The sequence below is a fragment of the Salmo trutta genome, chromosome 21 (assembly GCF_901001165.1).
Source record: "Salmo trutta chromosome 21, fSalTru1.1, whole genome shotgun sequence".
NCBI classification, from domain to species: domain Eukaryota; kingdom Metazoa; phylum Chordata; class Actinopteri; order Salmoniformes; family Salmonidae; genus Salmo; species Salmo trutta.
The window spans coordinates 44,867,259-44,892,291 of NC_042977.1; the positions used below are offsets into that span (position 1 = coordinate 44,867,259).

At 44.8% G+C, this 25,033-nt stretch overlaps 1 protein-coding gene across 4 annotated transcripts; it reads left to right on the plus strand.

Moving 5' to 3' along the window:
- The first annotated feature begins 6,767 nt into the window (after nucleotides 1-6,767).
- LOC115157544 (tropomyosin alpha-1 chain) lies at nucleotides 6,768-24,678 on the plus strand. 4 transcript variants are annotated; one of them, XM_029705896.1, is made up of 9 exons: nucleotides 6,768-7,172; nucleotides 11,363-11,488; nucleotides 19,761-19,894; nucleotides 20,226-20,343; nucleotides 20,964-21,034; nucleotides 21,683-21,758; nucleotides 21,906-21,968; nucleotides 22,658-22,727; nucleotides 24,171-24,678. In XM_029705896.1, exons 1-9 carry the CDS (start codon nucleotides 7,059-7,061, stop codon nucleotides 24,251-24,253), a joined length of 855 nt encoding a protein of 284 aa, XP_029561756.1. In that variant the 5' UTR covers nucleotides 6,768-7,058; the 3' UTR covers nucleotides 24,254-24,678. The 4 variants fall into 4 exon arrangements, with proteins under 4 accessions (XP_029561756.1, XP_029561755.1, XP_029561758.1 ...); XM_029705895.1 differs by lacking the exon at nucleotides 24,171-24,678 and adding an exon at nucleotides 23,623-23,911 and having other exon boundaries at nucleotides 6,770-7,172; XM_029705898.1 differs by lacking the exons at nucleotides 6,768-7,172; nucleotides 11,363-11,488 and adding an exon at nucleotides 18,331-18,564.
- The last annotated feature ends 355 nt before the right edge of the window (nucleotides 24,679-25,033 follow it).

Below are 25,033 nucleotides of genomic sequence, written 5' to 3' on the forward strand. Positions count from 1 at the left end.
TTTGTGTATAAACTTAGCTGTACTTTGGCTGGACTGCATGGTCCCAAGGCGACCTGGCTGCTTTTAGGGGAGTTTTTACCATACAAGGAGAAGAGGATTTGAGCTGCATTTCCTGTGGGAGGGTTCGGATTTCCCTCCCTCCCTCCTTCTCTCTCTCTCTCTCTCCCTCCCAACCTCTCCTTCCCTATTTCCCTCCCTCTCTTTCTCTCTCTCTCTCTCTCTCGCTCTCTCTAAAAGGGTCCACCCACCTCTCTCACTCTCTGTCCATCCTGTAGGAATGTGATACAATATCCCATAATGTACATACTACATGTTACAAATCTCTGATATTGGCTGTACACTCACTCAGAATAGAGTTGCTGTCAGAATGACAGCACACTCCTAGAAAAAAGGGTTCTAAAAGGGTTCTTCGTCTGTCCCTATAGGAGAACCATTTGAAGAACCCTTTTTGGTTCCAGGTAGAACCTTTTTGGGTTCCATTTAAGCCCTTTCTACAGACGGTTCTACATGGAACCCAAAAGGGCCCTGCCTGGAAACAAAAAGGGAACAGCTGAAGAACCCTTTTGGATCCCTTTTTTCTAGGAGTGTGCTGTCATTCTGACAGCAATGTCAGATGATGTAGAATCACTGTATGACAATCGGAAAGCACATCAATACAGAGATTAACTGAAACTTTTGAACATTTGAAAACTTGAACTGTCTTGAATACTCAGCACATCACACAAAGATCCAAATAATAGCTACAGCTATGTCACCAGTTATGTCCTCTGAGGTATTGTTGTAAACTTGAGTTACTGTAATCTAGAGTTATGAACTGCCATACTGCTCATTGCTCACTGTGCAGTAAACTCCAGCGCTGCTCTGTTCCATTCCAAGACAGAGGAGGTTTGTGGAGCACTAACCTTTGGACTGGAGAGAGGGAGGGAGAGAGGGAGGGAGAGAGGGAGGGAGGGAGAGGGAGAGAGGGGGGAAGAGATGGAGGGAGAGAGGGAGGGAGGAAGAGAGAGAGGGAGCGAGGGAGAGAGGAAGAGAGAGGGGGAGGGAGAGGGAGGAAGAGAGGGAGAGAGAGAGGGGGAGAGAGAGAGAGGGAGCGAGGGAGAGAGAGGGAGAGAGGGGGGGAGAGAGAGAGAGAGGGTAAACACATTTATTAATCTACAGTGCATTTAGAAAGTATTCATACCCCTTCACCTTTTCCACATTTTGTCACGTTACAGCCTTATTTTTAAAAAATGTAATCAATCTACACACAATACGCCATAATGACAAAGTGAAAGCGGGTTTTTAGAAATGTTTGTACTTTATTAAAAAGAAAAAAACAGAAATACAGTATTTACATAAGTATTCAGACCCTTTGCTATGAGACTCGAAATTGAACTCCGATGCATTCTGTTTCCATTGATCATCCTTAAGATGTTTCTACAACTTGATTGGAGCCCACCTGTGGTAAATTCAATTGAATCGGCAGGATTTGGAAAGGCACACAGCTGTTTATAGAAGGTCCCACAGTTGACAGTGCATGTCAGAGCAAAAACCAAGCCATGAGGTCGAAGGAATTGTTCGTAGAGCGCCGAGACAGGATTGTGTCGATGCACAGATCTGGGGAAGGGTACCAAAAGAATTCTGCAGCATTGAAGGTCCCCAAGAACATAGTGGCCTCCATCATTCTTAAATGGAAGAAGTTTGGAACCACCAAGTCTCTTCCTAGAGCTGGCTGCCCGGCCAAACTGAGCAATCAGGGGAGAAGGGCCTTGGTCAGGGAGGTGACCAAAAACCCGATGATCACTCTGACAGAACTCTAGAGTTCCTCTGTGGAGATGGAAGAACCTTCCAGAAAGACAACCATCTCTGCAGCACTCCACCAATCAGGCCTTTATGGTAGAGTGGCCAGACGGAAGCCACTACTCAGTAAAAGGCACATGACAGCCTGCTTGGAGTTTACAAAGGCACCTAAAGGACTCCCAGACCATGAGAAACAAGATTATCTGGCCTGATGAAACCAAGACTGAACTCTTTGGCTCAAATGCCAAGCGTCACGTCTGGAGGAAACTAGGCACCGCTCATCACCTGGCCAATACCATCCCTACGGTGAAGCATGGAAGTGGCAGCATCATGCTTTGGGGATGTTTTTTAGCGGCAGGGACTGGGAGACTGGTCAGGTCAAGGAAAGATGAACGGAGAAAAGTACAGGGAGATCTTTGATGAAAACCTGCTCCAGAGCACTCAGGACCTCAGACTGGAGTGAAGGTTCACCTTCCAACAGAACAACGACACTAAGCACACAGCCAAGACAACACAGGAGTGGCTTCGGGGCAAGTCTCTGAATGTCCTTGAGTGGCTCAGCCAGAGTCCGGACTTAAACCTGATCGAACATCTCTGGAGAGACCTGAAAATAGCTGTGTAGCGACGCTCCCCATCCAACCTGACAGAGCTTGAGAGGATCTGCAGAGAAGAATGGGAGAAACTCCCCAAATACAGGTGTGCCAAGCTTCAACAAAGTACTGAGTAAAGGGTCTGAATACTTATGTAAATGTGACATTTCAGTTTTTTGTTTTTAATACATTTGCAAACATTTAAAAAAAAATGTTGCTTTGTCATTATGGGGTATTGTGTGTAGATTGGTAAGGGGGGGGGGAATATGTAATACATTTTAGAATAAGGCTGTAACATCACAAAATGTGGAAAAAGTAAAGTGGTCTGAATACTTCCCAAATGCACTGTACACATCCATCCATTACAATGGCTGTCAAAGATTCCCCTCAACAACGTAATCTGTGTTTTAGAGGGTCACAGATTCCCTCAGGACATGAACTATAGACTCATGTCTCACTGATGTCGATTTTAGTAGGTGTGGGGGATTTGAACCTTAGTGATTTATTAAGATGCTACTACAGGGTAACCAGATATACAGAGAGTAAATGTGTGTGTGTGTGTGTGTGTGTGTGTGTGTGTGTGTGTGTGTGTGTGTGTGTGTGTGTGTGTGTGTGTGTGTGTGTGTGTGTGTGTGTGTGTCTGTGTGTGTTCTGCTTTACTTTCACCCAAACCCTAACCATCAATAGTTGGTGTACCTTGTCTTCCTTTCTGACCATCATCATCATTATTATCATATTTATCAAACATAACATTACATTCTTTTAATTTTATTCCCTGGGGTATTAGTCTATATTCAACAAGCTCATACAGTTTCAAGTCAGAATTAATTTTATTCCCTGGGGTATTAGTCTATATTCAACAAGCTCATACAGTTTCAAGTCAGAATTAATTGTATTCCCTGGGGTATTAGTCTATATTCAACAAGCTCACACAGTTTCAAGTCAGAATTAGACATTAATCTGTGGTTCTCAAACATCAAATGTATATGTTGTTCCAAACGTCAAATTCCGACGTGTTTAAGTTTAAGTTTATACATCAACTCCGAAATCTTAAGGTTAGGAATTAACTCTGAATGGTTAAGGTTAGGCATTAACTCTGAATGGTTAAGGTAAGGGTTAAGTTTTGGGATAGGCTTAAAACAAAATCTCAAAAACAACTTTTTATTACCGTTGTGACAACACTGTTCTATAATTTCACCACCCTTTAATTTTAGACAGAGCAGCTGTTAGTGTTCGTGTAAGTCAATTCCACGCTCACGGAATTACGCTATGATTATTTTTAACTTTAAAATGGATGCCAAACCAAAACCACTGATTTCAAAGTTAAACAAGCCATACAACTCTATGGACAAGGACTACTTTGAACAATTTACACAGACATTTTCGGGCTCCCGAGTGGCGCAGCAGTCTAAGGCACTGCATCTCAATGCTAGGGGTGTCAATACAGACCCTGGTTTGATTCCAGGCTGATTCACAACCAGCTGTGACTGGGAGTCCCATAGCGCGGTGCACAATTGGCCCAGCGTTGTCTGGGTTAGAGTTTGGCCTGGGTAGGCCGTTATTGTAAATACCAATTTGTTCTTAACTGACTTGCCTAGTTAAATAAAGGATAAAATGTATAAAAAATGTTTTAAAAAATCACACATTTACTGGAAGAACTGTGCAAGTGCAAAGCTTGGTAACAGAATTACGGTAAAATCTCTGTCAGTTTTTTAATTTTCTATCAAGTTTTCTAAAAACTATATTTAATATCTGCTCTGAATTAAAACCCAGAGATGTCTGCAGGGATATGCACATCCAATTTATCAGGTGCAGGACAGAAGAACGTATCGAAGAAAAAACAAATCATGTCCGCAGCTCTGGTATTCTCCCATGGTGATCAGACACACAATAAAGACACCGTTTTTTTCGATGACCTGACGAACATCCATTGTCTTTATTGTGATTAAATCACCTAGAACTGTGGACATTTCTTTTAGCTATAACATGACACCTTGAGTCTGATATATTTTTATTTGCTTATTGAACTACAGTAGGTGAAGGTATTACGGTAACAGAATCACATCATGGGTCCCTTGATCTGTACTATAGAGAAATAATTATCTTAATTATCTTCATGGGGATGTATGTTAAATAGGTACACAATGGTAGAAATATGCCCCCCGCCCCCTTGCAAACACGTGCCCACGCCACGTCTATTTTAACCCTAACCCTAACCCTAAAGCTAATATTCTTGCAATTCTACACATTTTGCCATGTCTAATGTGTATTCATGTGATATTTGAGTGACAAAGAAATTACAACAATATCTATGGGCTAAAAAACAATTGACATGGTCTAGTTGATCTGGACCTTTCTGACAAGTTATAAATATCTCTCTAAGGTCTACAATGACTGACATGACAAGAGGAACTGATGATGCACTACCCTATTTAGAAATGGCACCTTGTGCGTTCTACTATTAGATCTTTAATGAGGAAGTTTAAAACAGGACTGACTAAAAAAATATATATAATAATAAAATAATTTGAAACTAATCCGATCAGTTAGTTAGATTTATTATACCCGTTACGGAGATGGATTTTCTAGTTTAAATGGTTTAGGTAGTGTCCTTTATCCGTGTTCCTAACCCTGACAGTCATTCTGAATGTTGCAGGTGAATACAATTTCCAACTGTTGGATCTGTCTGCATAACGTGACTTGCAGGCCTGATGTGGCCTGTAAACCAGGAGATTCCTAACACCACTATGGTAAGAAACTCACATGGTCAAGTCCACAAGACTGAAAATGAATAAATTCAACAACCATGTCTCTGTCACGAACAAATACAGTCATGGGTAGTAACCCTACAATTCACTCAAAAAAGCAAGGCAGAATGGGAAATTATATTGGAGGTGAGGCTTGTTGAAGGCGTGGCTTTCAATTAGTTATTTTTGGCTCCCCGTGAGTGGAAGTGTTGTACCAGTTTAAGTGGTTATGTTAATTAAAGATTGATAGTGTCTGCTTCGAGTTCTGATGTTTTTGTAAATGTTTACAATAAAGACTTAAATACAAATATTAGTGTAATGTCTTAACTCAGCACTGAGTGACCTTGTCAAGATATACGGACGGACCTCTTGGTGTAGTGGTTAAAAATACTACAGGAGGTGTTATTGCATAACACTGAAAGTGTTCATTCCCTAACACTGACAAAGTGTAACAGCGTCAGCACTAAGCACAGTGTTGAACTAACACTGGAGAATTTGCTGTGCAGAGACAGTAGCTGCCAGCTGACTGAGTTTTTCTGTCTCTAGTCATCAGAGACAGTAGTTCCCAGCTGCCTTCTGTCACGTGTGGTGAAATCAACCTATCCTCACACTTTCTTTACAGCACATCACATCGTGTGCCGACAAACGGTTAAAAACAGCCGTTGGCCACCTGCTTAGTTAGTTACAAAGCCATTTTCAGACACAGGGAGGAAATCACCTTACTAAACTATAGTAGTGATGCTGCTCTTCTAAAAAAAAAAATACAGCAAATATTCAAAACATACACATAGGTTGGTCAACCGAGCAGTAATAAAAGAGATCTTAATTAGAAAGTAGGGTAATTGTATTCATTTGGAGTTTTAGTTTATAGCCTTGAATGTAAATCCTTTTGAAGATAATATGTGCACACATACAGAAATTCTAGCCCACTTCCTTGGCTGGGTCTTTTTCCGTCTGGCTCTTTTTAATCCACGGTAGAATGATAAATATGTCTCCCCAACCAACGCTGGTATTAACATCAATTTCAGCATTCCTCAGTGAGGGAGGAAACCCTAAGCCTTGAATAAAATGCTTACAGATCCCCAAGCCCAGTGTTATTCAGACAGAGACTGAAACTTACGTTTCGGGTTGTTAATCTTTAAAAATAAAATAATAAAATAACACTGCTAATTGTAGATGTTTAGTTGTATGTGTGGTGAGTAGACCAAGCGTTAATCTGTTACGCCTATCAACGCTTATTTCTTTGTGAATAATACACTGTGTGTCTGTGGTGCCATAGGTTCTTCTCCAGACAGGTGTGTGTTATCTCAGCGATGATGCTTTTCTTCTGAACACACATGGTCAAGACCTTTCTCTCTCCCTTTCCTCAAGATCCCTCTCTCTCCGTTCCAACCCGTCCCTTTAAGAACAAAAAAAAAGGAAATGAGAACATGCTTCCAAATAAGGCGAGTGGGGGAATATCACCGGAGTGTCTGTTACGTTCTTAAGAAAGCCTTAGGAGGAGTGAGTGGGGAGGTTCAGACCAGAGAGGGAGGGGTAGAGGGAGGGGGGGTACTGTGGCTGCTGAGGTTAGCTAGGCGGGGGGGGGGGGGGGGGAAGGGGGTAGTGGTTTATGTCACTGGGGACTGGATGGGGCTGTCTCTTCAAAACCTCCAGTCAGGTTTAAATCACTTATATCAGCCCTGGTTTCCAGTCTGCATCCTCTGCTCTCTCTCTCTCTCTCTCTCTCTCTCTGCTCTCCCTCTCTGTATCGGCTGGCGTATTGGCTCTGGTGGACTTGAAAACTTAGAAAGGACTACTCTCTCTCTCTCTTTTCGCTCAATCCCTCTCTCTCTCTCTGTGTGAGAGGGTTTGTCTTTAAGTGTCTAGCTAGACCTCCCTGTCCCAAACTTGAAAAGTTTCCCCAGTTTCTGAAGCCACTGAACCCTAACAACCGTCAACCATGGAGGCCATCAAGAAGAAGATGCAGATGCTGAAGCTGGACAAAGAGAACGCCATCGACCGGGCGGAGCAGGCAGAGACCGACAAGAAATCAGCTGAGGACAAATGCAAACAGGTGAGGGAAGGATATTGAGAGGGGGGGGTGGAAAGATAAGGTGAGGGGAGGATATTGAGAGGGGGAGGAAAGATAAGGTGACGGAAGGACTGTAATGAGGGTAGGGTTGCAAAATTCCTGTAACTTTCCCAAATTCCAAGGTTTTCTAGAAATCCCGGATGTAGGATTCCCAGATCTCTTGCTTATTCTCTCCTGAATGCAGGAATATTCCAACCAGGATTTCTGGAAAACCTGGGAAATTTGAAAAGCTACTGGAATTTTACAACTCCAAAAAGGGAGAGAGGGAAGAGTTGAGGAGGGGGAAAGGGGGAGAGAGAAGAGTTGAGGAGGGAGAAAGGGAGAGAGGGAAGAGCTGGTGAGGGGGAAGGGAGAGAGAGAAGAGTTGAGGAGGGGGAAAGGGGGAGAGAGAAGAGTTGAGGAGGGGGAAAGGGGGAGAGGGAAGAGCTGGTGAGGGGGAAGGGGGAGAGGGAAGTGTTGAGGAGGGGGAAAGGGGGAGAGGGAAGAGCTGGTGAGGGGGAAGGGAGAGAGAGAAGAGTTGAGGAGGGGGAAAGGGAGAGAGAAGTGTTGAGGAGGGGGAAAGGGGGAGAGGGAAGTGTTGAGGAGGGGGAAAGGGGGAGAGGGAAGAGCTGAGGAGGGGGAAGGGAGAGAGAGAAGAGTTGAGGAGGGGGAAGGGAGAGAGGGAAGAGATGGGGAGGGAGAAAGGGAGAGAGAGAAGAGTTGAGGAGGGGGAGACAGAAAGCAGCTAATGGATACAAGTGATGAATTGTACAGAGTGGTAAAATATACATGGGTACTTCTTTTAATCTATTGTAATATAGGCTAATGTTGAAGTACTTGATAATGAACGTGATGCTGTTACTCTTGTGCTGTGTGCTTGAATGTCATATTTCGTATTCAATGTATTAGACCCATGGGTGGAAATGATAATTAGTAAATAGATGTTGTGTATATATATCATAAATGTAATTTCTGAGATATAAATATATGCAGTTCATCTCATTGAAGGAATTTGAGAAACTAGCCCAAGGCAGAGTGTGATGGAATGCATTTGTGGATGACCTATACTCCTCACAGAGTATAAAGTAGTTTAAGCAAAGTAAAATGAGTCCGGGGAAAAAGAGCTACTTGAAATTGATTGATGAAAATAAGCTCTGAGACATAGAACAGCTAGTTGATTGTACTGAGGATGATTCTCCTTTCCTCTGATAGAGAGAGGTATGAAGCCCTCAGGGATAGAGGGATGGAGAGAGGGATGGAGCCCTCGGGGAGAGAGGGATGGAGAGAGGGATGAAGCCCTCAGGGAGAGAGGGATGGAGAGAGGGATGAAGCCCTCAGGGAGAGAGGGATGGAGAGAGGGATGAAGCCCTCAGGGAGAGAGGGATGGAGAGAGGGATGTAGAGAAGGATGGAGCCCTTGGGGAGAGAGGGATGTAGAGAGGGATGAAGCCCTCAGGGAGAGAGGGATGTAGAGAGGGATGAGCCCTCAGGGAGAGAGGGATGTAGAGAGGGATGAAGCCCTCAGGGAGAGAGGGATGGAGAGAGGGATGAAGCCCTCAGGGAGAGAGGGATGGAGAGAGGGATGTAGAGAAGGATGGAGCCCTTGGGGAGAGAGGGATGTAGAGAGGGATGAAGCCCTCAGGGAGAGAGGGATGTAGAGAGGGATGAGCCCTCAGGGAGAGAGGGATGTAGAGAGGGATGAAGCCCTCAGGGAGAGAGGGATGTAGAGAGGGATGAGCCCTCAGGGAGAGAGGGATGGAGAGAGGGATGGAGAGAGGGATGGAGAGAGGGATGGAGAGAGGGATGTAGAGAGGGATGGAGAGAGGGATGAGCCCTCAGGGAGAGAGGGATGTAGAGAGGGATGTAGAGAGGGATGGAGCCCTCAGGGAGAGAGGGATGTAGAGAGGGATGGAGCCCTCAGGGAGAGAGGGATGTAGAGAGGGATGGAGAGAGGGATGAGCCCTCAGGGAGAGAGGGATGGAGCCGTCAGGGAGAGAGAGATGTAGAGAGGGATGGAGAGAGGGATGAGCCCTCAGGGAGAGAGAGATGTAGAGAGGGATGGAGCCGTCAGGGAGAGAGGGATGTAGAGAGGGATGAGCCCTCAGGGAGAGAGGGATGGAGAGAGGGATGAGCCCTCAGGGAGAGAGAGATGTAGAGAGGGATGAGCCCTCAGGGAGAGAGGGATGTAGAGAGGGATGAGCCCTCAGGGAGAGAGGGATGTAGAGAGGGATGAGCCCTCAGGGAGAGAGGGATGTAGAGAGGGATGAGCCCTCAGGGAGAGAGGGATGTAGAGAGGGATGGAGCCGTCAGGGAGAGAGGGATGTAGAGAGGGATGTAGAGAGGGATGTAGAGAGGGATGTAGAGAGGGATGTAGAGAGGGATGGAGCCCTCAGGGAGAGAGGGATGTAGAGAGGGATGAGCCGTCAGGGAGAGAGGGATGTAGAGAGGGATGTAGAGAGGGATGTAGAGAGGGATGTAGAGAGGGATGGAGCCCTCAGGGAGAGAGGGATGTAGAGAGGGATGAAGAGAGGGATGTAGACAGGGATGAGCCCTCAGGGAGAGAGATGAGCAGTGAGTTCTTCTACATCCCAAACCCACCCCTTCCCCGTAACCTCCCAGACACTCCTGTAGACATGAAAGGATCAAATATGGCCCAAATTCCACCCAGCTCATCTGTTAATATGGTTGAAAATTCCAATGTGATAACAAATCTCCATGCAGCCCATCAGAAGGCTTGGTGAATCAATCTATGAATCATTAAAGCTACCAGATCTAATCATTTTGTATCTCCAGGCTAAGGGGATAGGGGTCCCCCTGTCCATTTGGCATCCAGCAGCAGGCTGCATGACGACTGATCATTGATAGATCATGAGAGCTGCAGAGCTCCAGAAGGATTAGCCCAGCCCCCCCCCCCCCCCCCTCCCGCGTTGTACAGGAACAACAGGGGTACCAGGAATAAAAAGCTAGCTATGCCAGCTGTCGCTCTGCTCCTCACTTTGGTGTGACTTTACATGGCTCTGGGGTGCAGATCCACTCACCAACATTCCTCTGTCTGATCTGTCTAAAGTTCAAGAACATACCAGAGGAGATACTAAGGATGTGTCCCAAATGGCACCCTATTTCCTTTATAGTGCACTACTTTTGACCACAGCCCTGTAGGTATTGATCAAAAGTAGTGCACTATATAGGGAGTAGGCTTCCATTTTGAATGTAGTCGAACTAACAACACAACATTCATAGAACCGTGTGCGTAAGTGTGAGTACCGTAGTGGCAGGCAGTCGTCAGTAGCAATATCCACAATACCCTCAGCCATTTTAGATATGGAGGGTTCCGTTTGCCTGAATCATGGTGGATTACACGGACCTCTTTAGACAATTGGTTGGATAGAGTTAAACGGTGATGATGCTTTCCTCTGGTATTCTATGAGTCTCTGGGGCTTTGTTCCAAAGGGCACCGTTTACCTATATAGTGCACTGCGTTTGACCAGAGCCCCGTCAGCAGCCTGTGAGGTAAAGGCCAGCGGGGCAATGAACACTTGTATCCTTCTGCCATCTACTGGGATCACAGTTCATGGCTATAAAGCACTGCAGGACCAAGTAGAGTTGAATCCAACAACAACAAGTACTTTATGCATTTCTAGTCTTCAGAACAAGCACCAAAACATTAGCAATATCCATGCAACATTGGAGTCAATTCAATTCTACATTTCTAGCTACAAAATACTGAGTGGTTGGTTATTCTCTTCCTTTTCAGGCCTTTTCTCCTGAGTTCCCAACTGGAGGCACAATGTTTAGATATACATCTGTTTTATATAGAGCTGACGTGGTTCTGTCTTGTATAGAGCTGACGTGATTCTGTCTTGTATAGAGCTGACGTGGTTCTGTAAAAAAATAAAAATAATTAATTGTATGAAATGTATGCATTCACTACTGTAAGTCGCTCTGGATAAGAGCATCCGCTAAATGACTAAAATGTAAATGTAAAATGTTATATAGAGCTGACGTGATTCTGTCTTGTATAGAGCTGACTTGATTCTGTGTGACAGAAAGCATATATGAGCATTTCCTGACTCTGTCACCTAATCTGTCCTTTCTGCGGCAAAGAAGTACAGGCATGTCTGTTGTATAAAATATTGATATATCTGAACACCCTTCCCTGATTCTTTGCCTCCCTCTCACTCTGTGTGCCCCCAGTTGGAAGATGAGCTGCTGGGGCTGAATAAGAAGCTGAAGGGCACAGAAGATGAGTTGGATAAATACTCTGAGGCTCTGAAGGACGCACAGGAGAAACTGGTGCTGTCAGAGAAGAAGGCTACTGACGTGAGTACGGTACTAGAGATACTGCCGAGTTGTCACTGTAACGCTCAAATAATCCTACTTCAGATGCATACAGATGTTTTAAATGTATCATATCACATCCAAGGTTAAGCAATAAAACACCTTCCTTTATACTCAAGCATTGCACCAGTGCGCACACACATGGTTTAGAGAACTTTGGTTGGTCTTGGCAAGTTCGTTCAGACATCTTTGAATGCCGTTGGACAACAGACTCTGATCTAGTCTGGTTGTGTCATCAAAAGACCCAAGATTAAACAGCATTCCTTTTTCCTGATCATTTAGAGAGATCAGGTCAGAAAAATAACATGTGTGATAACATCCACTGCTTTCCCTCAGACCACAGCAGGGCCTCTTTCATCAACAGCACAACCAACTGCTTTCCCTCAGACCACAGCAGGGTCTCTTTCATCAACAGCACAACCAACTGCCTTCCCTCAAACCACAGCAGGGTCTCTTTCATCAACAGCACAACCAACTGCTTTCCCTCAGACCACAACAGGGTCTCTTTCATCAACAGCACAACCAACTGCTTTCCCTCAGACCACAGCAGGGACTCTTTCATCAACAGCACAACCAACTGCTTTCCCTCAGACCACAGCAGGGTCTCTTTCATCAACAGCACAACCAACTGCTTTCCCTCAGACCACAACAGGGTCTCTTTCATCAACAGCACAACCAACTGCTTTCCCTCAGACCACAGCAGGGTCTCTTTCATCAACAGCACAACCAACTGCCTTCCCTCAAACCACAGCAGGGTCTCTTTCATCAACAGCACAACCAACTGCTTTCCCTCAGACCACAGCAGGGACTCTTTCATCAACAGCACAACCAACTGCTTTCCCTCAGACCACAGCAGGGACTCTTTCATCAACAGCACAACCAACTGCTTTCCCTCAGACCACAGCAGGGTCTCTTTCATCAACAGCACAACCAACTGCTTTCCCTCAGACCACAGCAGGGTCTCTTTCATCAACAGCACAACCAACTGCTTTCCCTCAGACCACAGCAGGGTCTCTTTCATCAACAGCACAACCAACTGCTTTCCCTCAGACCACAGCAGGGTCTCTTTCATCAACAGCACAACCAACTGCTTTCCCTCAGACCACAGCAGGGTCTCTTTCATCAACAGCACAACCAACTGCCTTCCCTCAAACCACAGCAGGGTCTCTTTCATCAACAGAAAACACCCAATAAATCAACGAATTACAGTCGATGTGACTTTCCAACCTTAACTCCCATATATGAACAAAGTCAAGTCTCCTCTCCCTCTATGAGGTTTTCTCAAAGATAGCATCTACTGAACTGCGTTACGGTCAAGAGAAACAAAGAAGTAAGTCACTGAGCAAGCTATAAATTGCATTTACTGTATGGTGAGGGGCAGTATGAGACTAGTAACAAAGGCTGTGTTTGATGTGACCTTCATCAGAAAAACCTCTACTTTGAATTCCATGAATCTACTGGTCATTGTAGAGCATGGAGCGCTCCCTCCCAGGTCTGAAACAAAGGTTCAGAGGCTTCTATATATATATATATATATATATATATATATATATATATAGAGAGAGAGAGAGAGAGAGAGAGAGAGAGAGAGAGAGAGAGAGAGAGAGAGAGAGAGAGAGAGAGAGAGAGAGAGAATTACTTTTCACCTGGACCCATAAGGCTCTGGTCAAAAGTAGTGCACTGTATAGGGACTAGGATGCCGTTTAGGACACATCCTCAGTCTCAGAAATGTGAGGAATGCAGCTAAAACAAACAGAGAACCTCACACTGCTGTGGCTATTGAAGACTATACAGGAAATGCTTCTGGTAAGGAGACCACAGACACCGCTACAGACACGGTTACAGACACAGCTACAGACACGGCTACAGACACAGCTACAGATACGGTTACAGACACGGCTACAGACAGAGTTACAGACACCGCTACAGACACGGTTACAGACACCGCTACAGACACGGTTACAGACACCGCTACAGACACATTTACAGACACCGCTACAGACACGGTTACAGACACCGCTACAGACACGGTTACAGACACCGCTACAGACACGGTTACAGACACCGCTACAGACACGGTTACAGACACCGCTACAGACACATTTACAGACACCGCTACAGACACGGTTACAGACACCGCTACAGACACCGCTACAGATACAGTTACAGACACCGCTACAGACACGGTTACAGACACCGCTACAGACACATTTACAGACACCGCTACAGACATGGTTACAGACACCGATAAAGACACGGTTACAGACACCGCTACAGACACGGTTACAGACACCGATAAAGACACGGTTACAGACACCGCTACAGACACGGTTACAGACACCGCTACAGACACCGCTACAGATACAGTTACAGACACCGCTACAGATACAGTTACAGACACCGCTACAGACACGGTTACAGACACCGCTACAGACACATTTACAGACACCGCTACAGACACATTTACAGACACCGCTACAGACATGGTTACAGACACCGCTACAGACACATTTACAGACACCGCTACAGACACATTTACAGACACCGCTACAGACATGGTTACAGACACCGCTACAGACACGGTTACAGACACCGCTACAGACACCGCTACAGATACAGTTACAGACACCGCTACAGACACGGTTACAGACACCGCTACAGACACGGTTACAGACACCGCTACAGACACATTTACAGACACCGCTACAGACACGGTTACAGACACCGCTACAGACACCGCTACAGATACAGTTACAGACACCGCTACAGACACGGTTACAGACACCGCTACAGACACATTTACAGACACCGCTACAGACATGGTTACAGACACCGATAAAGACACGGTTACAGACACCGCTACAGACACGGTTACAGACACCGATAAAGACACGGTTACAGACACCGCTACAGACACGGTTACAGACACCGATAAAGACACGGTTACAGACACAGTTACAGACACGGTTACAGACACCGCTACAGACACGGTTACAGACACCGCTACAGACACCGCTACAGATACAGTTACAGACACCGCTACAGATACAGTTACAGACACCGCTACAGACACGGTTACAGACACCGCTACAGACACATTTACAGACACCGCTACAGACACATTTACAGACACCGCTACAGACATGGTTACAGACACCGCTACAGACACGGTTACAGACACCGCTACAGACACCGCTACAGATACAGTTACAGACACCGCTACAGATACGGTTACAGACACGGCTACAGATACAGTTACAGACACGGCTACAGACACGGTTACATGCGCAGCTACAGACACAAGCACAGGCACAGCAACAGACACAGACGCGTTACAGACCCGGCTACAGACATGGTCACAGACACAGTTACAGCAACAGACACATACATGTGTACCGGCACAGCAACAGACACAGTTACAGGTGCAGCTACAGACACAGCCGCAGGCACAGCTACAGATACAACCACAGAGCCACCGAAACAGTTACAGACACAGCCACAGAGTCACCGACACAGCAATAGACACAGCAACAGACACAATCGCAGCGTCGCAGACACATCTACAGACATAGATACAGACAGAGTTACAGACAACGCTACAGCCACAGCTACAGACACAATCACAGAGACACAGCTACAGACACAATCAGAGTTACAGACATCGCTACAGACACAGCTACAGACACAATCACAGAGCAACAGACAGGGTTACAGACACAGCTACAGACACAGTGACAGACAGAGTCACAGACACAGCAACAGAGTCACAGACACAGCAACAGACAGAGTCACAGACACAGCAGCAGGCACAGTTACAGACTCACAGACACAGAGTCACAGACACAGCAACAGAGTCACAGACACAGCAACAGGCACAGTTACAGACTCACAGACACCGCTACAGACGCCGACACGTAGTTTCAGACACAGTTACAGACACAGATACAGACACAGTCCAATATGTTGTGATTCTGGATGGCCAGATTGCTAGCAAGAATGACAAGAAACTACCATATGGGGAATCGTAAGTGGCTTGTTTCAGCTCGTTTCACCTTGTTTTTGATACCATGTCTTAGTTTGAGGTGTTTTGACTGAAAATGTCAATGCTAATATCGCCCCTCAGGGGTGCGTGCTTAGTCTCCTCCTGTACTCCCTGTTCACCCATGACTGCATGGCCAAGAACGACTCCAACACCATCGTTAAATTTGCCGACAACACAACGGTGGTAGGCCTGATCACCGACAACGATGAGCTTATAGGGAGGAGGTCAGAGACCTGGCCGTGTGGTGCCAGGACAACAACCTCTCCCTCAACGTCAGCAAGACAAAGGAGCAGATCGTGGACTACAGGAAAAGGAGGACAGAGCACGCCCCATTCACATCAACGGGGCTGGAGTGGAGCAGGTCGAGCGCTTCAAGTTCCTTGGTGTCCACATCACTAACAAACTATCATGGTCCAAACACACCAAGACAGTCGTGAAGAGGGCACAACAATGCCTTATCCCCCTCAGGAGACTGGAAAGATTTGACATGGGTCCTCAGATCCTCAAAAAGTTCTACAGCTGCACCATCCAGAGCATCCTGACTGGTTGCATCACCGCCTGGTATGGCAACTGCTCGGCATCTTACCGCAAGGCCCTACAGAGGGTAGTGGGGCCAAGCTTCCTGCTCTTCCAGGACCTTTATACAAGGCGGTGTCAGAGGAAGGCCCTAAAAATGATCAAAGACTCCAGTCACCCTAGTCATAGACTGTTCTCTCTGTTCTCAAGTCTAGGTCCAAAAGGCTCCTTAACAGCTTCTTGCCCGAAGCCACTGCTGAACAATTAATCAAATGGCTACCTGGAATATTTGCAATGACCCCCCATTTTTTTTACACTGCTGCTAATCGCTGTTTATTATCTATGTATAGTCACTTTAACCCTACCTACATGTACAAATTACCGCAATTACCTCGACTACCCTGTACCCCCGCACATTGACTTGGTACCGTTACCTCCTGTATATAACTTTATTGTTATTTTATTGTGTTACTTTGTTTTTACTTTAATTTATTTAGTAAATATTTTCTTAACTATTATTTTTCTTAAAACTGCGTTGTTGGTTAAGGGCTTGTAAGTCAGCATTTCACGGTAAGGTCTACACCTGTTGTATTCGGCGCATTGATTTTGATTTGAATGATTAGAATGATTGATCTTCTTCCTGTGTTCATATTCAACCTTAGATCAGTGTCATCCAACTCCAGGGGAAAAGGAGAAAGAAAGATAGGAAACACTAGCCTGTGGAATGTGTTGTCGCCCGATGGCTTCAGGTTATTTCAGCAAATAAATCAATGAACATTCCAACCATTTCTTTGTTCAGTATACATGTTATAAAGATTGTTTTTACAGATATGAAACCATATTTAGAGCCAAGTTTACCTTGTCCATCGCACCTACTTTATTATGCACTTATATGAATCTTTCTCTCTCACACACACAAGGACAGATTAAGAAATCATAGGCCCCAGGGTTTTTTAATACAGTATATATATCATAAACTACAGTAGGCTACTAAATAAGGTTTCCAGTGGCACACTGACTCACCTAATGATAAAGATGAAGACATAGGCTAATCACAGTGATGACCGATGAGCTCGTCTCAAGACGAGCTACTTTGAAAAAACAGCGCTGCTGTTCGCTACAAAACGCAAACCAACAGCCTTAACCAACCATAGAAATATAATCCATAGATGGCAGTTCCCATTCAAGTTAGGACTGGCATTCATTACTAGTGTACCGATGAGTATTAACATTCAAATTGCCAGGGTAAGAGGTTACAAGACCCTTCTATGGATTATATATCTATGGCCACAACGCAACAAGCTGTAGCCTATATTTAGTGCAAATGCTGCCCAAACTGCAGCCTTCCCAACTGTAGGAATACCAGTAATTGCCAAAATAAAGGAAACACTTGAGTAAACAAGGAATACAAAGTATATGTCATGGTGTGGGGTGTGTTTTCCTGGCATGGTTTAGGTCCACTTGTAGAATCTATGCCAAGGAGCATTGAAGCTGTTCTGGCAGCTCGTGGTGGGCCAGCACCCTTTTAAGACATTTTATGTTGGTGTTTCCTTTATTTTGGCAGATAATTGTTTGCGCTTGTGATAAAACTTAATCCAAAATTACAATCCAGACACATTTATTTATTATGTGTTTTTAATTATTATTATTAATCAGTTACCCAATATATTATTTATTATGCAGTTGTTTCTTTTATTTTATTAATCAGTTATTTAATATATTTCCTTAATCATTTTTGCTTTCTTCTTTTCCTTTTTTTGCTGCCTCTTGGGCCCCCCAAGGGCCTGGGCCCAGGGGTTTCAGGCCGGTAAGCCCCTGCATTAACCCAGCCCTGCACACACACACACTCTCTCTCTACCATACTCAATTCAATTCAAGGGCTTTATTGGCATGGGAAACATATGTTAACATTGCCAAAGCAAGTGAAGTAGATAATAAACACAAGTGAAATAAACAATACAAATTAACAGAAAACATTACACTCACAGAAGTTCCAAAAGAAGTTCATACTCTCTCTCTCTCTCGCACTCTCTCTCTAATCAGTTCAGGGTGTACATAACTGCAGACATAAACCTACACACACCTTGCACTGAAACTGAAGTGAAAGCCAAAAACCATAGACAGTAAAACCAGCTATGAACCCACACCCTCTCATGGGAACAAAGATCAAGACCTTCATGCAGGAAAACCTCCCTCCCTCTGGTTAATCTAATCATGATGTCATCTGAGTGCTCAGGATTGGAGGATTTCAGCCATAACTTTCCTGAAAACTTCAGCCCTTTTCCCGGCCCTCTACTTCTTAAACGTATTTTAAATTTGATATCCAATTTACAGTATATCAAGTAGGCTAGATCGATCACTTAGTTCGATAATGACAGGTGGATCGTTGGACGCGGTGAAAAGCAAAATCCGGGCGCTTCAACAGCAAGCGGACGATGCAGAAGATCACACGATACTTTTACAGAAACAGTTGGACGATGAACGGGAATTGCGCGAAAACGTGAGAATGTTATGGCTACAGTTTCATCATTACCTGTTTGCCAAGTTTATTTTACTTTTGGTTTTCCTCCGTTCTTCTTTTGCTGAAAACGCTTTTAAAGTAGTCTAAAATTATATCGACTAAAAGTCAGTGCTGTGCACTACCTTGAAGTGAGGCATGTATTGAGTTCATTCATATTCTGGTTGTAATGAAGTGGAGGAACATTTTCTATTGAGATGTGAAGAGAAGGGGATAGTCAGGAAACCAAATATTTCCGTAGTCAAGTCACGTGCCTTCACATTTAATTCCCACAAAATCATTGACTTTTGATTACGTTTAAGTGTATTGTAGCAACCTTAACCCAACACCTAGTAACAGTAAAGGTGTTGGCTTGACATTCACTGGACCCGGGTTCGCTACATTGGTGTCAGAAGTGGGATGGCACCCGTGTGGCCATCGAGAGGTGTGTACACGTGAGGGGGCTTGGTATAGAGAAATGTGGGGACCACTCTCCTAAAGGAAGAGGGTAATGTAGCGACCTTAACCCAACACCTAGAGACCTCATCAAGGGGTTCGGCCCTCTTGGCTTAACAGTCGCTGGAACCCGGATTTGAGTCTCAGTCGTGGCTACCCCCCTAATTTGCTATAGCATTATATTGAATAGCTAACAATGATATTCTAGTCAAGGCATTTGACAAGCCTAAGCAGAGGTTAGTTTTTCCTATTGAATGAAGGGACCAGACAGGAGAGAAGCAGACAGACAGACGTCAGGGTTATCTTTTACAATGGGCGTCTCACAGGAAGTAGATTGATAAGCAGCCATCCCAGACAGCCAACTGTTCACACTGACTGACTGACTGACTGACTGACTGACTGACTGACTGACTGACTGACTGACTGACTGACTGACTGTTTACAATACGTTGATGAGGAGGGGACGTTGCACTAGCGTGTACAATTTATCAAGATTCAACCATTCCCATCATGAGTCTCCCCTATTCTTCTGAATGAGTCCTTTATTCTTGGGTAATACACAGTGTGGGTTAAGGACTGACTTGAGAGTGCTGATGAACAGTGATGATACGCTATCTGCAGGCTCCCTAGTTCACCTCATCACCTGTTGTTCTATACCATTGGGATTTTATTATTATTTATTGGTCTTGTTTCCTCTGATCTTTATCATGACCTCTAACCTGTGCCCCCCCCCCCCCCCGCAGGCTGAGGGCGACGTGGCGGCTCTGAACCGTAGGATTCAGCTGGTGGAGGAGGAGTTGGACAGGGCTCAGGAGAGACTGGCCACTGCCCTGCAGAAACTAGAGGAGGCAGAGAAGGCTGCTGACGAGAGTGAGAGGTCAGATCAGGACTACAGCACCACTACACCATTGCCCCACCATTTGCTCTGTCATTATATAGATAGGACAGCGCTACAGTGCTTTTCTATGGGTCCGTGTTTATCTATGGGTATGGACTGGTATAAGGAGGGATTGTGTTTCTTTTGGACAAAGGAGAAAGTGGCCTCCACACTTTGCTGACTTCCTCTGTATGGAGAGGGGGTTGTAGTTATACACAGTTATTCTTGATATAATGGGAATCACAGAGCTTACAGAGCTATCTAGCATTTTTCTTAGTCTTTACCTACGGTAGGTTATACTGTAGCTAACCCTGTGTTGCTGTTGCTCCAGAGGCATGAAGGTGATAGAGAACCGAGCCTCCAAGGACGAGGAGAAGATGGAGATCCAGGAGATGCAGCTAAAGGAGGCCAAACACATCGCTGAGGAGGCTGACAGGAAGTATGAGGAGGTAAGAATCACAGAATAATAGGGTGAAATTGCCCCTAGATGCTGATCTTGGGTCTGTTTTTTTGCATTTTCCCCACTAAAGGAAAGCTGATCCTAGATCTGTACCCAGTGAAAACTTCACCCTGGAGTCACAGCATCGTTTGTTATTAGGGAAAAGGGGGATACTTAGTCAGTTGTACAACTGAATGCATTCAACTGAAATGTGTCTTCCGCATTTAACCCAACCCTCTGAATCAGAGAGGTGCATCTTCGGCACCCGGGGAATACTGGGTTAACTGCCTTGCTCAGGAGCAGAACGACAGATTTTTACCTTTGTAATCTCAGGGATTTGATCCAGCAACCTTTTGGTTACTGGCCCAACACTCTAACCACTAGGCTAAGAGTTTCCCCTGACCAGGAAAACCTCTGGGTCTAATCCGTAAGGCCCTAGTATAGCTGGTCATAACCAGTATAACCCAGAGTTTTTCTTGATTAGTTGTTGTGGTCAGGAAGACCTCAGGCGCCGTTCATGACATCATACATTTTCAGATGAGTCAATGTAATGAGGCACGATTACTGATTTCATGTTGAATTTAGTCTCCAAGAGATCCCTTCTGACCCATGGTTTGTGTTCTGTTTCAGGTGGCTCGTAAGCTGGTCATCCTAGAAGGTGAACTGGAGAGGGCCGAAGAGAGAGCAGAGATCTCTGAGCTGTAAGTACCAGTAGTCATCATGCTAGATGTGTGTCAACTATGTTAGTTAGACTACAGGGTGGCGTTAGGGGTTTATTTGACGGAGACGCACGCCGACAAAAATACGCATCAATCTCAAATAAAGCATCTGAGCAAGCAAAACAGCGCCCCCTCTGTCTCAGTATGGATAGCCCATGTATCTGATGCTGTCTGGCCATAAATAGTATGGCATGTAAAATTACATGTCTACTATAAAACACATTTTTTAGAAAACGTGTAGGAGGTCCAGTTGAAAAAAAACTTGCCCCCTATGGAAATAAAATGCCAGTCCAACTGATTTGTTCTGGTGCTGGCCCTGGTCAGACTTCTTGTGTTAGAATGCTTTTACTAGCTACACGCAGGGGTTTGCAACTCTAGTCCTCGAGGGCCTGATTGGTGTCACACTTCTTCTCCATCCTAGCAAACACAGCTGATTAATCACATTGCATTCTAAACTGAAGATCATGATTAGGTGATTATTGGAGACAGGTGTGTTAGCTGGTGCTGGGGGCAAAACTGTGACACCAATCAACAACTGGAATTGCCCACCCTTGCGGGCTAGTGTCAAATCAACCTTGGGCCAAGATTGCCTTGTTGATGTAAGTTGATTCCTTCTGTCCTCCTCTACAGTAAATGTGGTGACCTGGAGGAAGAACTGAAGAATGTAACCAACAACCTCAAGTCCCTAGAGGCTCAGTCTGTTAAGGTGAGTGTCCTCTGCCCCCATTTTGTTCTGTTTCTTCATGCCCTGTCTGAATGATACTTTTGCAAAATATCAGCTCTGAAACCTGCTACTGAATAATATTAATGACATGTAAGTTCCATTAATAAATATGTTGTTTTGTCTCTGCAGTATTCAGAAAAAGAAGACAAGTATGAGGACGAAATCAAAGTGCTGAGTGACAAGCTGAAAGAGGTGAGGACAGCTGTCTGTCTGTAGTGGCATGTTGCCCTTAAGGCTTCAGCATGCTCCAGCTGAACTCGGCTAAGAGAACCAAACAAGTGTGCTCACATACTCCCTTAAAAGACCATTGTTTGAAAAAAAGCGGCACTAGTACTGTTTGTCAATCTTGAGACGCCGTAGCCAGTATGCACTTCCTTTTAAAATAGTCTGAATTAATCGAAGATAACTCGATAAATCTGTCTTTAATTTTGACGTTTTAGTTGCGCAAATTTACATCGAACTAAGATGTTTGGTGCAGTATTTCTCAGTTAAAAAATGTAAACGAAAACAAGTCGTCTGTCGTTGAACGACAACAGACACTTCATTGAAGAATCCCTACTGTTGACAAATGACCCGGCGAAGAGGGATAGACTTCGGCTCCCAAACTTTTATTTACATTTTTATTTAACCTTTTATTTAACTAGGCAAGTCAGTTAAGAACACATTTTTATTTACAATGACGGCCTACCCCGGCCAAACCCTCCCCTAACCCAGACCACGCTTTGCCAATTGTGCGCCGCTTGAGATGCAACTCATACATTAGGAAGGTGTTCCTAATGTTCATTATACTCAGCGTAGATTGGTCCTATTTCACACATATAGTGTGTAAGGGGATATCTGTCGTTACTGGCTATAACCGGTCCTCTGTCCTGTCTCTCTAGGCTGAGACTCGTGCTGAGTTTGCAGAGAGATCGGTGGCCAAACTGGAAAAGACCATTGATGACTTAGAAGGTACAGTTCACACACAGTGCATTTCATGGCTGTTTATGTCTATGCACACTGTGGTTCCTCAGAGCATAGTCAAAAAATCTGGATTTAACACTGATCTCTAGACTGTCTTTTTTCTCTCTCTACTGCGGAATTATTCTTTGACCCTAATCTCTCAATTTCTCTCTCTCTCTCTCCCCCCTCTCCCCCTCTCTCTCTCTCTCTCTCCCCCCCCTCTCTCTCTCCTCCCCTCTCTCCTCCTCTCCTCTCTCCCTCCCCTCTCCGCCCTTCCTCTCTCTCCCCCCTCATCTCTTCTCTCGTCTCTCCTATGCCCACCCTCTCTCTCTCTCTCTCGGTTCTCTCGCTCCATCCTCTCTCTCTCTTCTCTCTCTCTCTCTCTACGATCTCTCTCTCTCTCTCTCTCTCTCCTCTCCCTCCCCCATCCCCCCCCCCCTCTCTCTCTCTCTCTCTCTCTCTCTTCCCCCCTCTCTCGCTCTCATCCCCCTCTCTCTCCCCCCCCTCTCTCGCTCTCTCCCCTCTCTCCCCCTCTCTCTCTCTCTCCCCTCTCTCTCTCTCCCCTCTCTCTCTCTCTCCCCCTCTCTCTCTCTCCCCTCTCTCTCTCTCTCTCTCTCTCCCTCTCTCTCTCTCTCTCTCTCTCCCCCCCCCCTCTCTCTCTCGCTCTCCCCCCCCTCTCTCTCTCTCTCCCCTCTCTCTCTCGCTCTCCCCCCCTCTCTCTCTCCCCCTCTCTTGCCCCCCTCTCTCTCTCTCTCCCCCCCTCTCTCGCTCTCCCCCTCTTTCTGTCTCTCCCACCCCTTTTCCTCTATGGTCTCTGTGCTGTTCTCTCTGCTCTTCTGACCCTGCGGCATCCTGCCACGCCTGCTCATTTCCTCTGATCTGCTGACCTTTGGCTGACCTCTAGATGAACTGTACTCTCAGAAGCTGAAGTACAAGGCCATCAGTGAGGAGCTGGACCACGCCCTCACTGACATGACCGCCATATAGATTACCCTTTACCTTTCACACTTCACTTTTGCCCGATCGAAATGTGACGCTTTCACCTTTTCTCGCCTCGTCTTTTCTCCTGTCTTATCTTCTCCTCTCTTCTATTGCATTCTCTTATTTTATCTTCTCTTTGTGCCTATTCTGTCTTGTTGTGAGACCTTTTCTGCAAAATCAAAGTTTCAATAAAATTTGACCTGTTCTATGCACTTCCTCTCCTTGAATCCTTACTTTGCAAATCTGCTACCTCAACTTTACTGCTTTTATCCTCTCCTTTTCTGCTAATCAATATTTATTTTACATTTTAACATAGTATAAATACTATCAACTAAAGAACAACAAAACAGTTTACAGGTGCAGTCATTACACATTTTGTCTTCGCAATGTCTGTGTCCTGGCAAATCTCATAGAGATATCAAAGGGAGACCGACTTTCTCAAGTTTGAATATTACAACTTTTTTATTACAGAACATTTATCCAGTGCAAAAGAAGAGAACTTGGATATGCATCAAGTCCTGGACCAAACACTGATAGAGCTGAATAGTTTGTAAAGAAATTAAACGTAATTAGAAACCAAAGAAGAAGAATCAACGTTCCATGATTTTTTTTTTAACGCCACAATTCTAATGGCATGTCCAGTTTTAACGTCTCAACCGTGAAAAGACATGTTGTACTTTCCTACCACTATTTGTAATTCTTGTTTTTCATTATTTTAATATACTACCGGTAGCTTTTATATTTTGACGGCCTTTCCTACTGTCATGAGTACAGTTCATAAGTACAATGAGCATATACTGACAGCTGTAGCTGGATACCAAAACACTATCAAAGATTCCTTCTCTGACTATATAGGAATGCTTGTATCAGTTGTATAGCTACCATGGACCAGTTGTTTCACAGACATATTCTGCAAAAATACATTTTGGGGTTGAAACGTCTGTGGTTAGCTATAATAAAAATGTATAATACAACTTTTTATCTCTGTGTGTGTACGTTTTACTGTACTGAGTACCAGAAGTCCTCACAAGAATAAAACCAACAACAATTCAGAGAAGTGAGGACATTTTGCTGGGTCTCACTTGTAAAAAGGCTATTTTAGGGTAAGGGTTAGGGAAAATAGGATTTTAAGTGGGAATCAATTGTTGGTCCCCAAAGTCCTCACAAGTATAGTAAGACATAGCTGCATGGGTGCTCATGCACATGTTTGTCTGTGGACATTTTCTGTGATAAATCAGCAATCTGAGTTTGATTAAAATAATTAACACATGTTACATCACAATGTTATGTTTGCTAGTAGGTGTGATAAACGTTGAATTTAGTCATTCAATCCT

Coding starts and splice junctions, on each gene's coding strand:
- LOC115157544 (XM_029705896.1), top strand. CDS start 7,059: ATGGAGGCCATCAAGAAGAAGATGCAGATGCTGAAGCTGGACAAAGAG. Junction 11,489..19,760: donor CAGAGAAGAAGGCTACTGAC/GTGAGTACGGTA, acceptor CCCCCCCCGCAG/GCTGAGGGCGACGTGGCGGC. Junction 21,969..22,657: donor TGAGTGACAAGCTGAAAGAG/GTGAGGACAGCT, acceptor CTGTCTCTCTAG/GCTGAGACTCGTGCTGAGTT.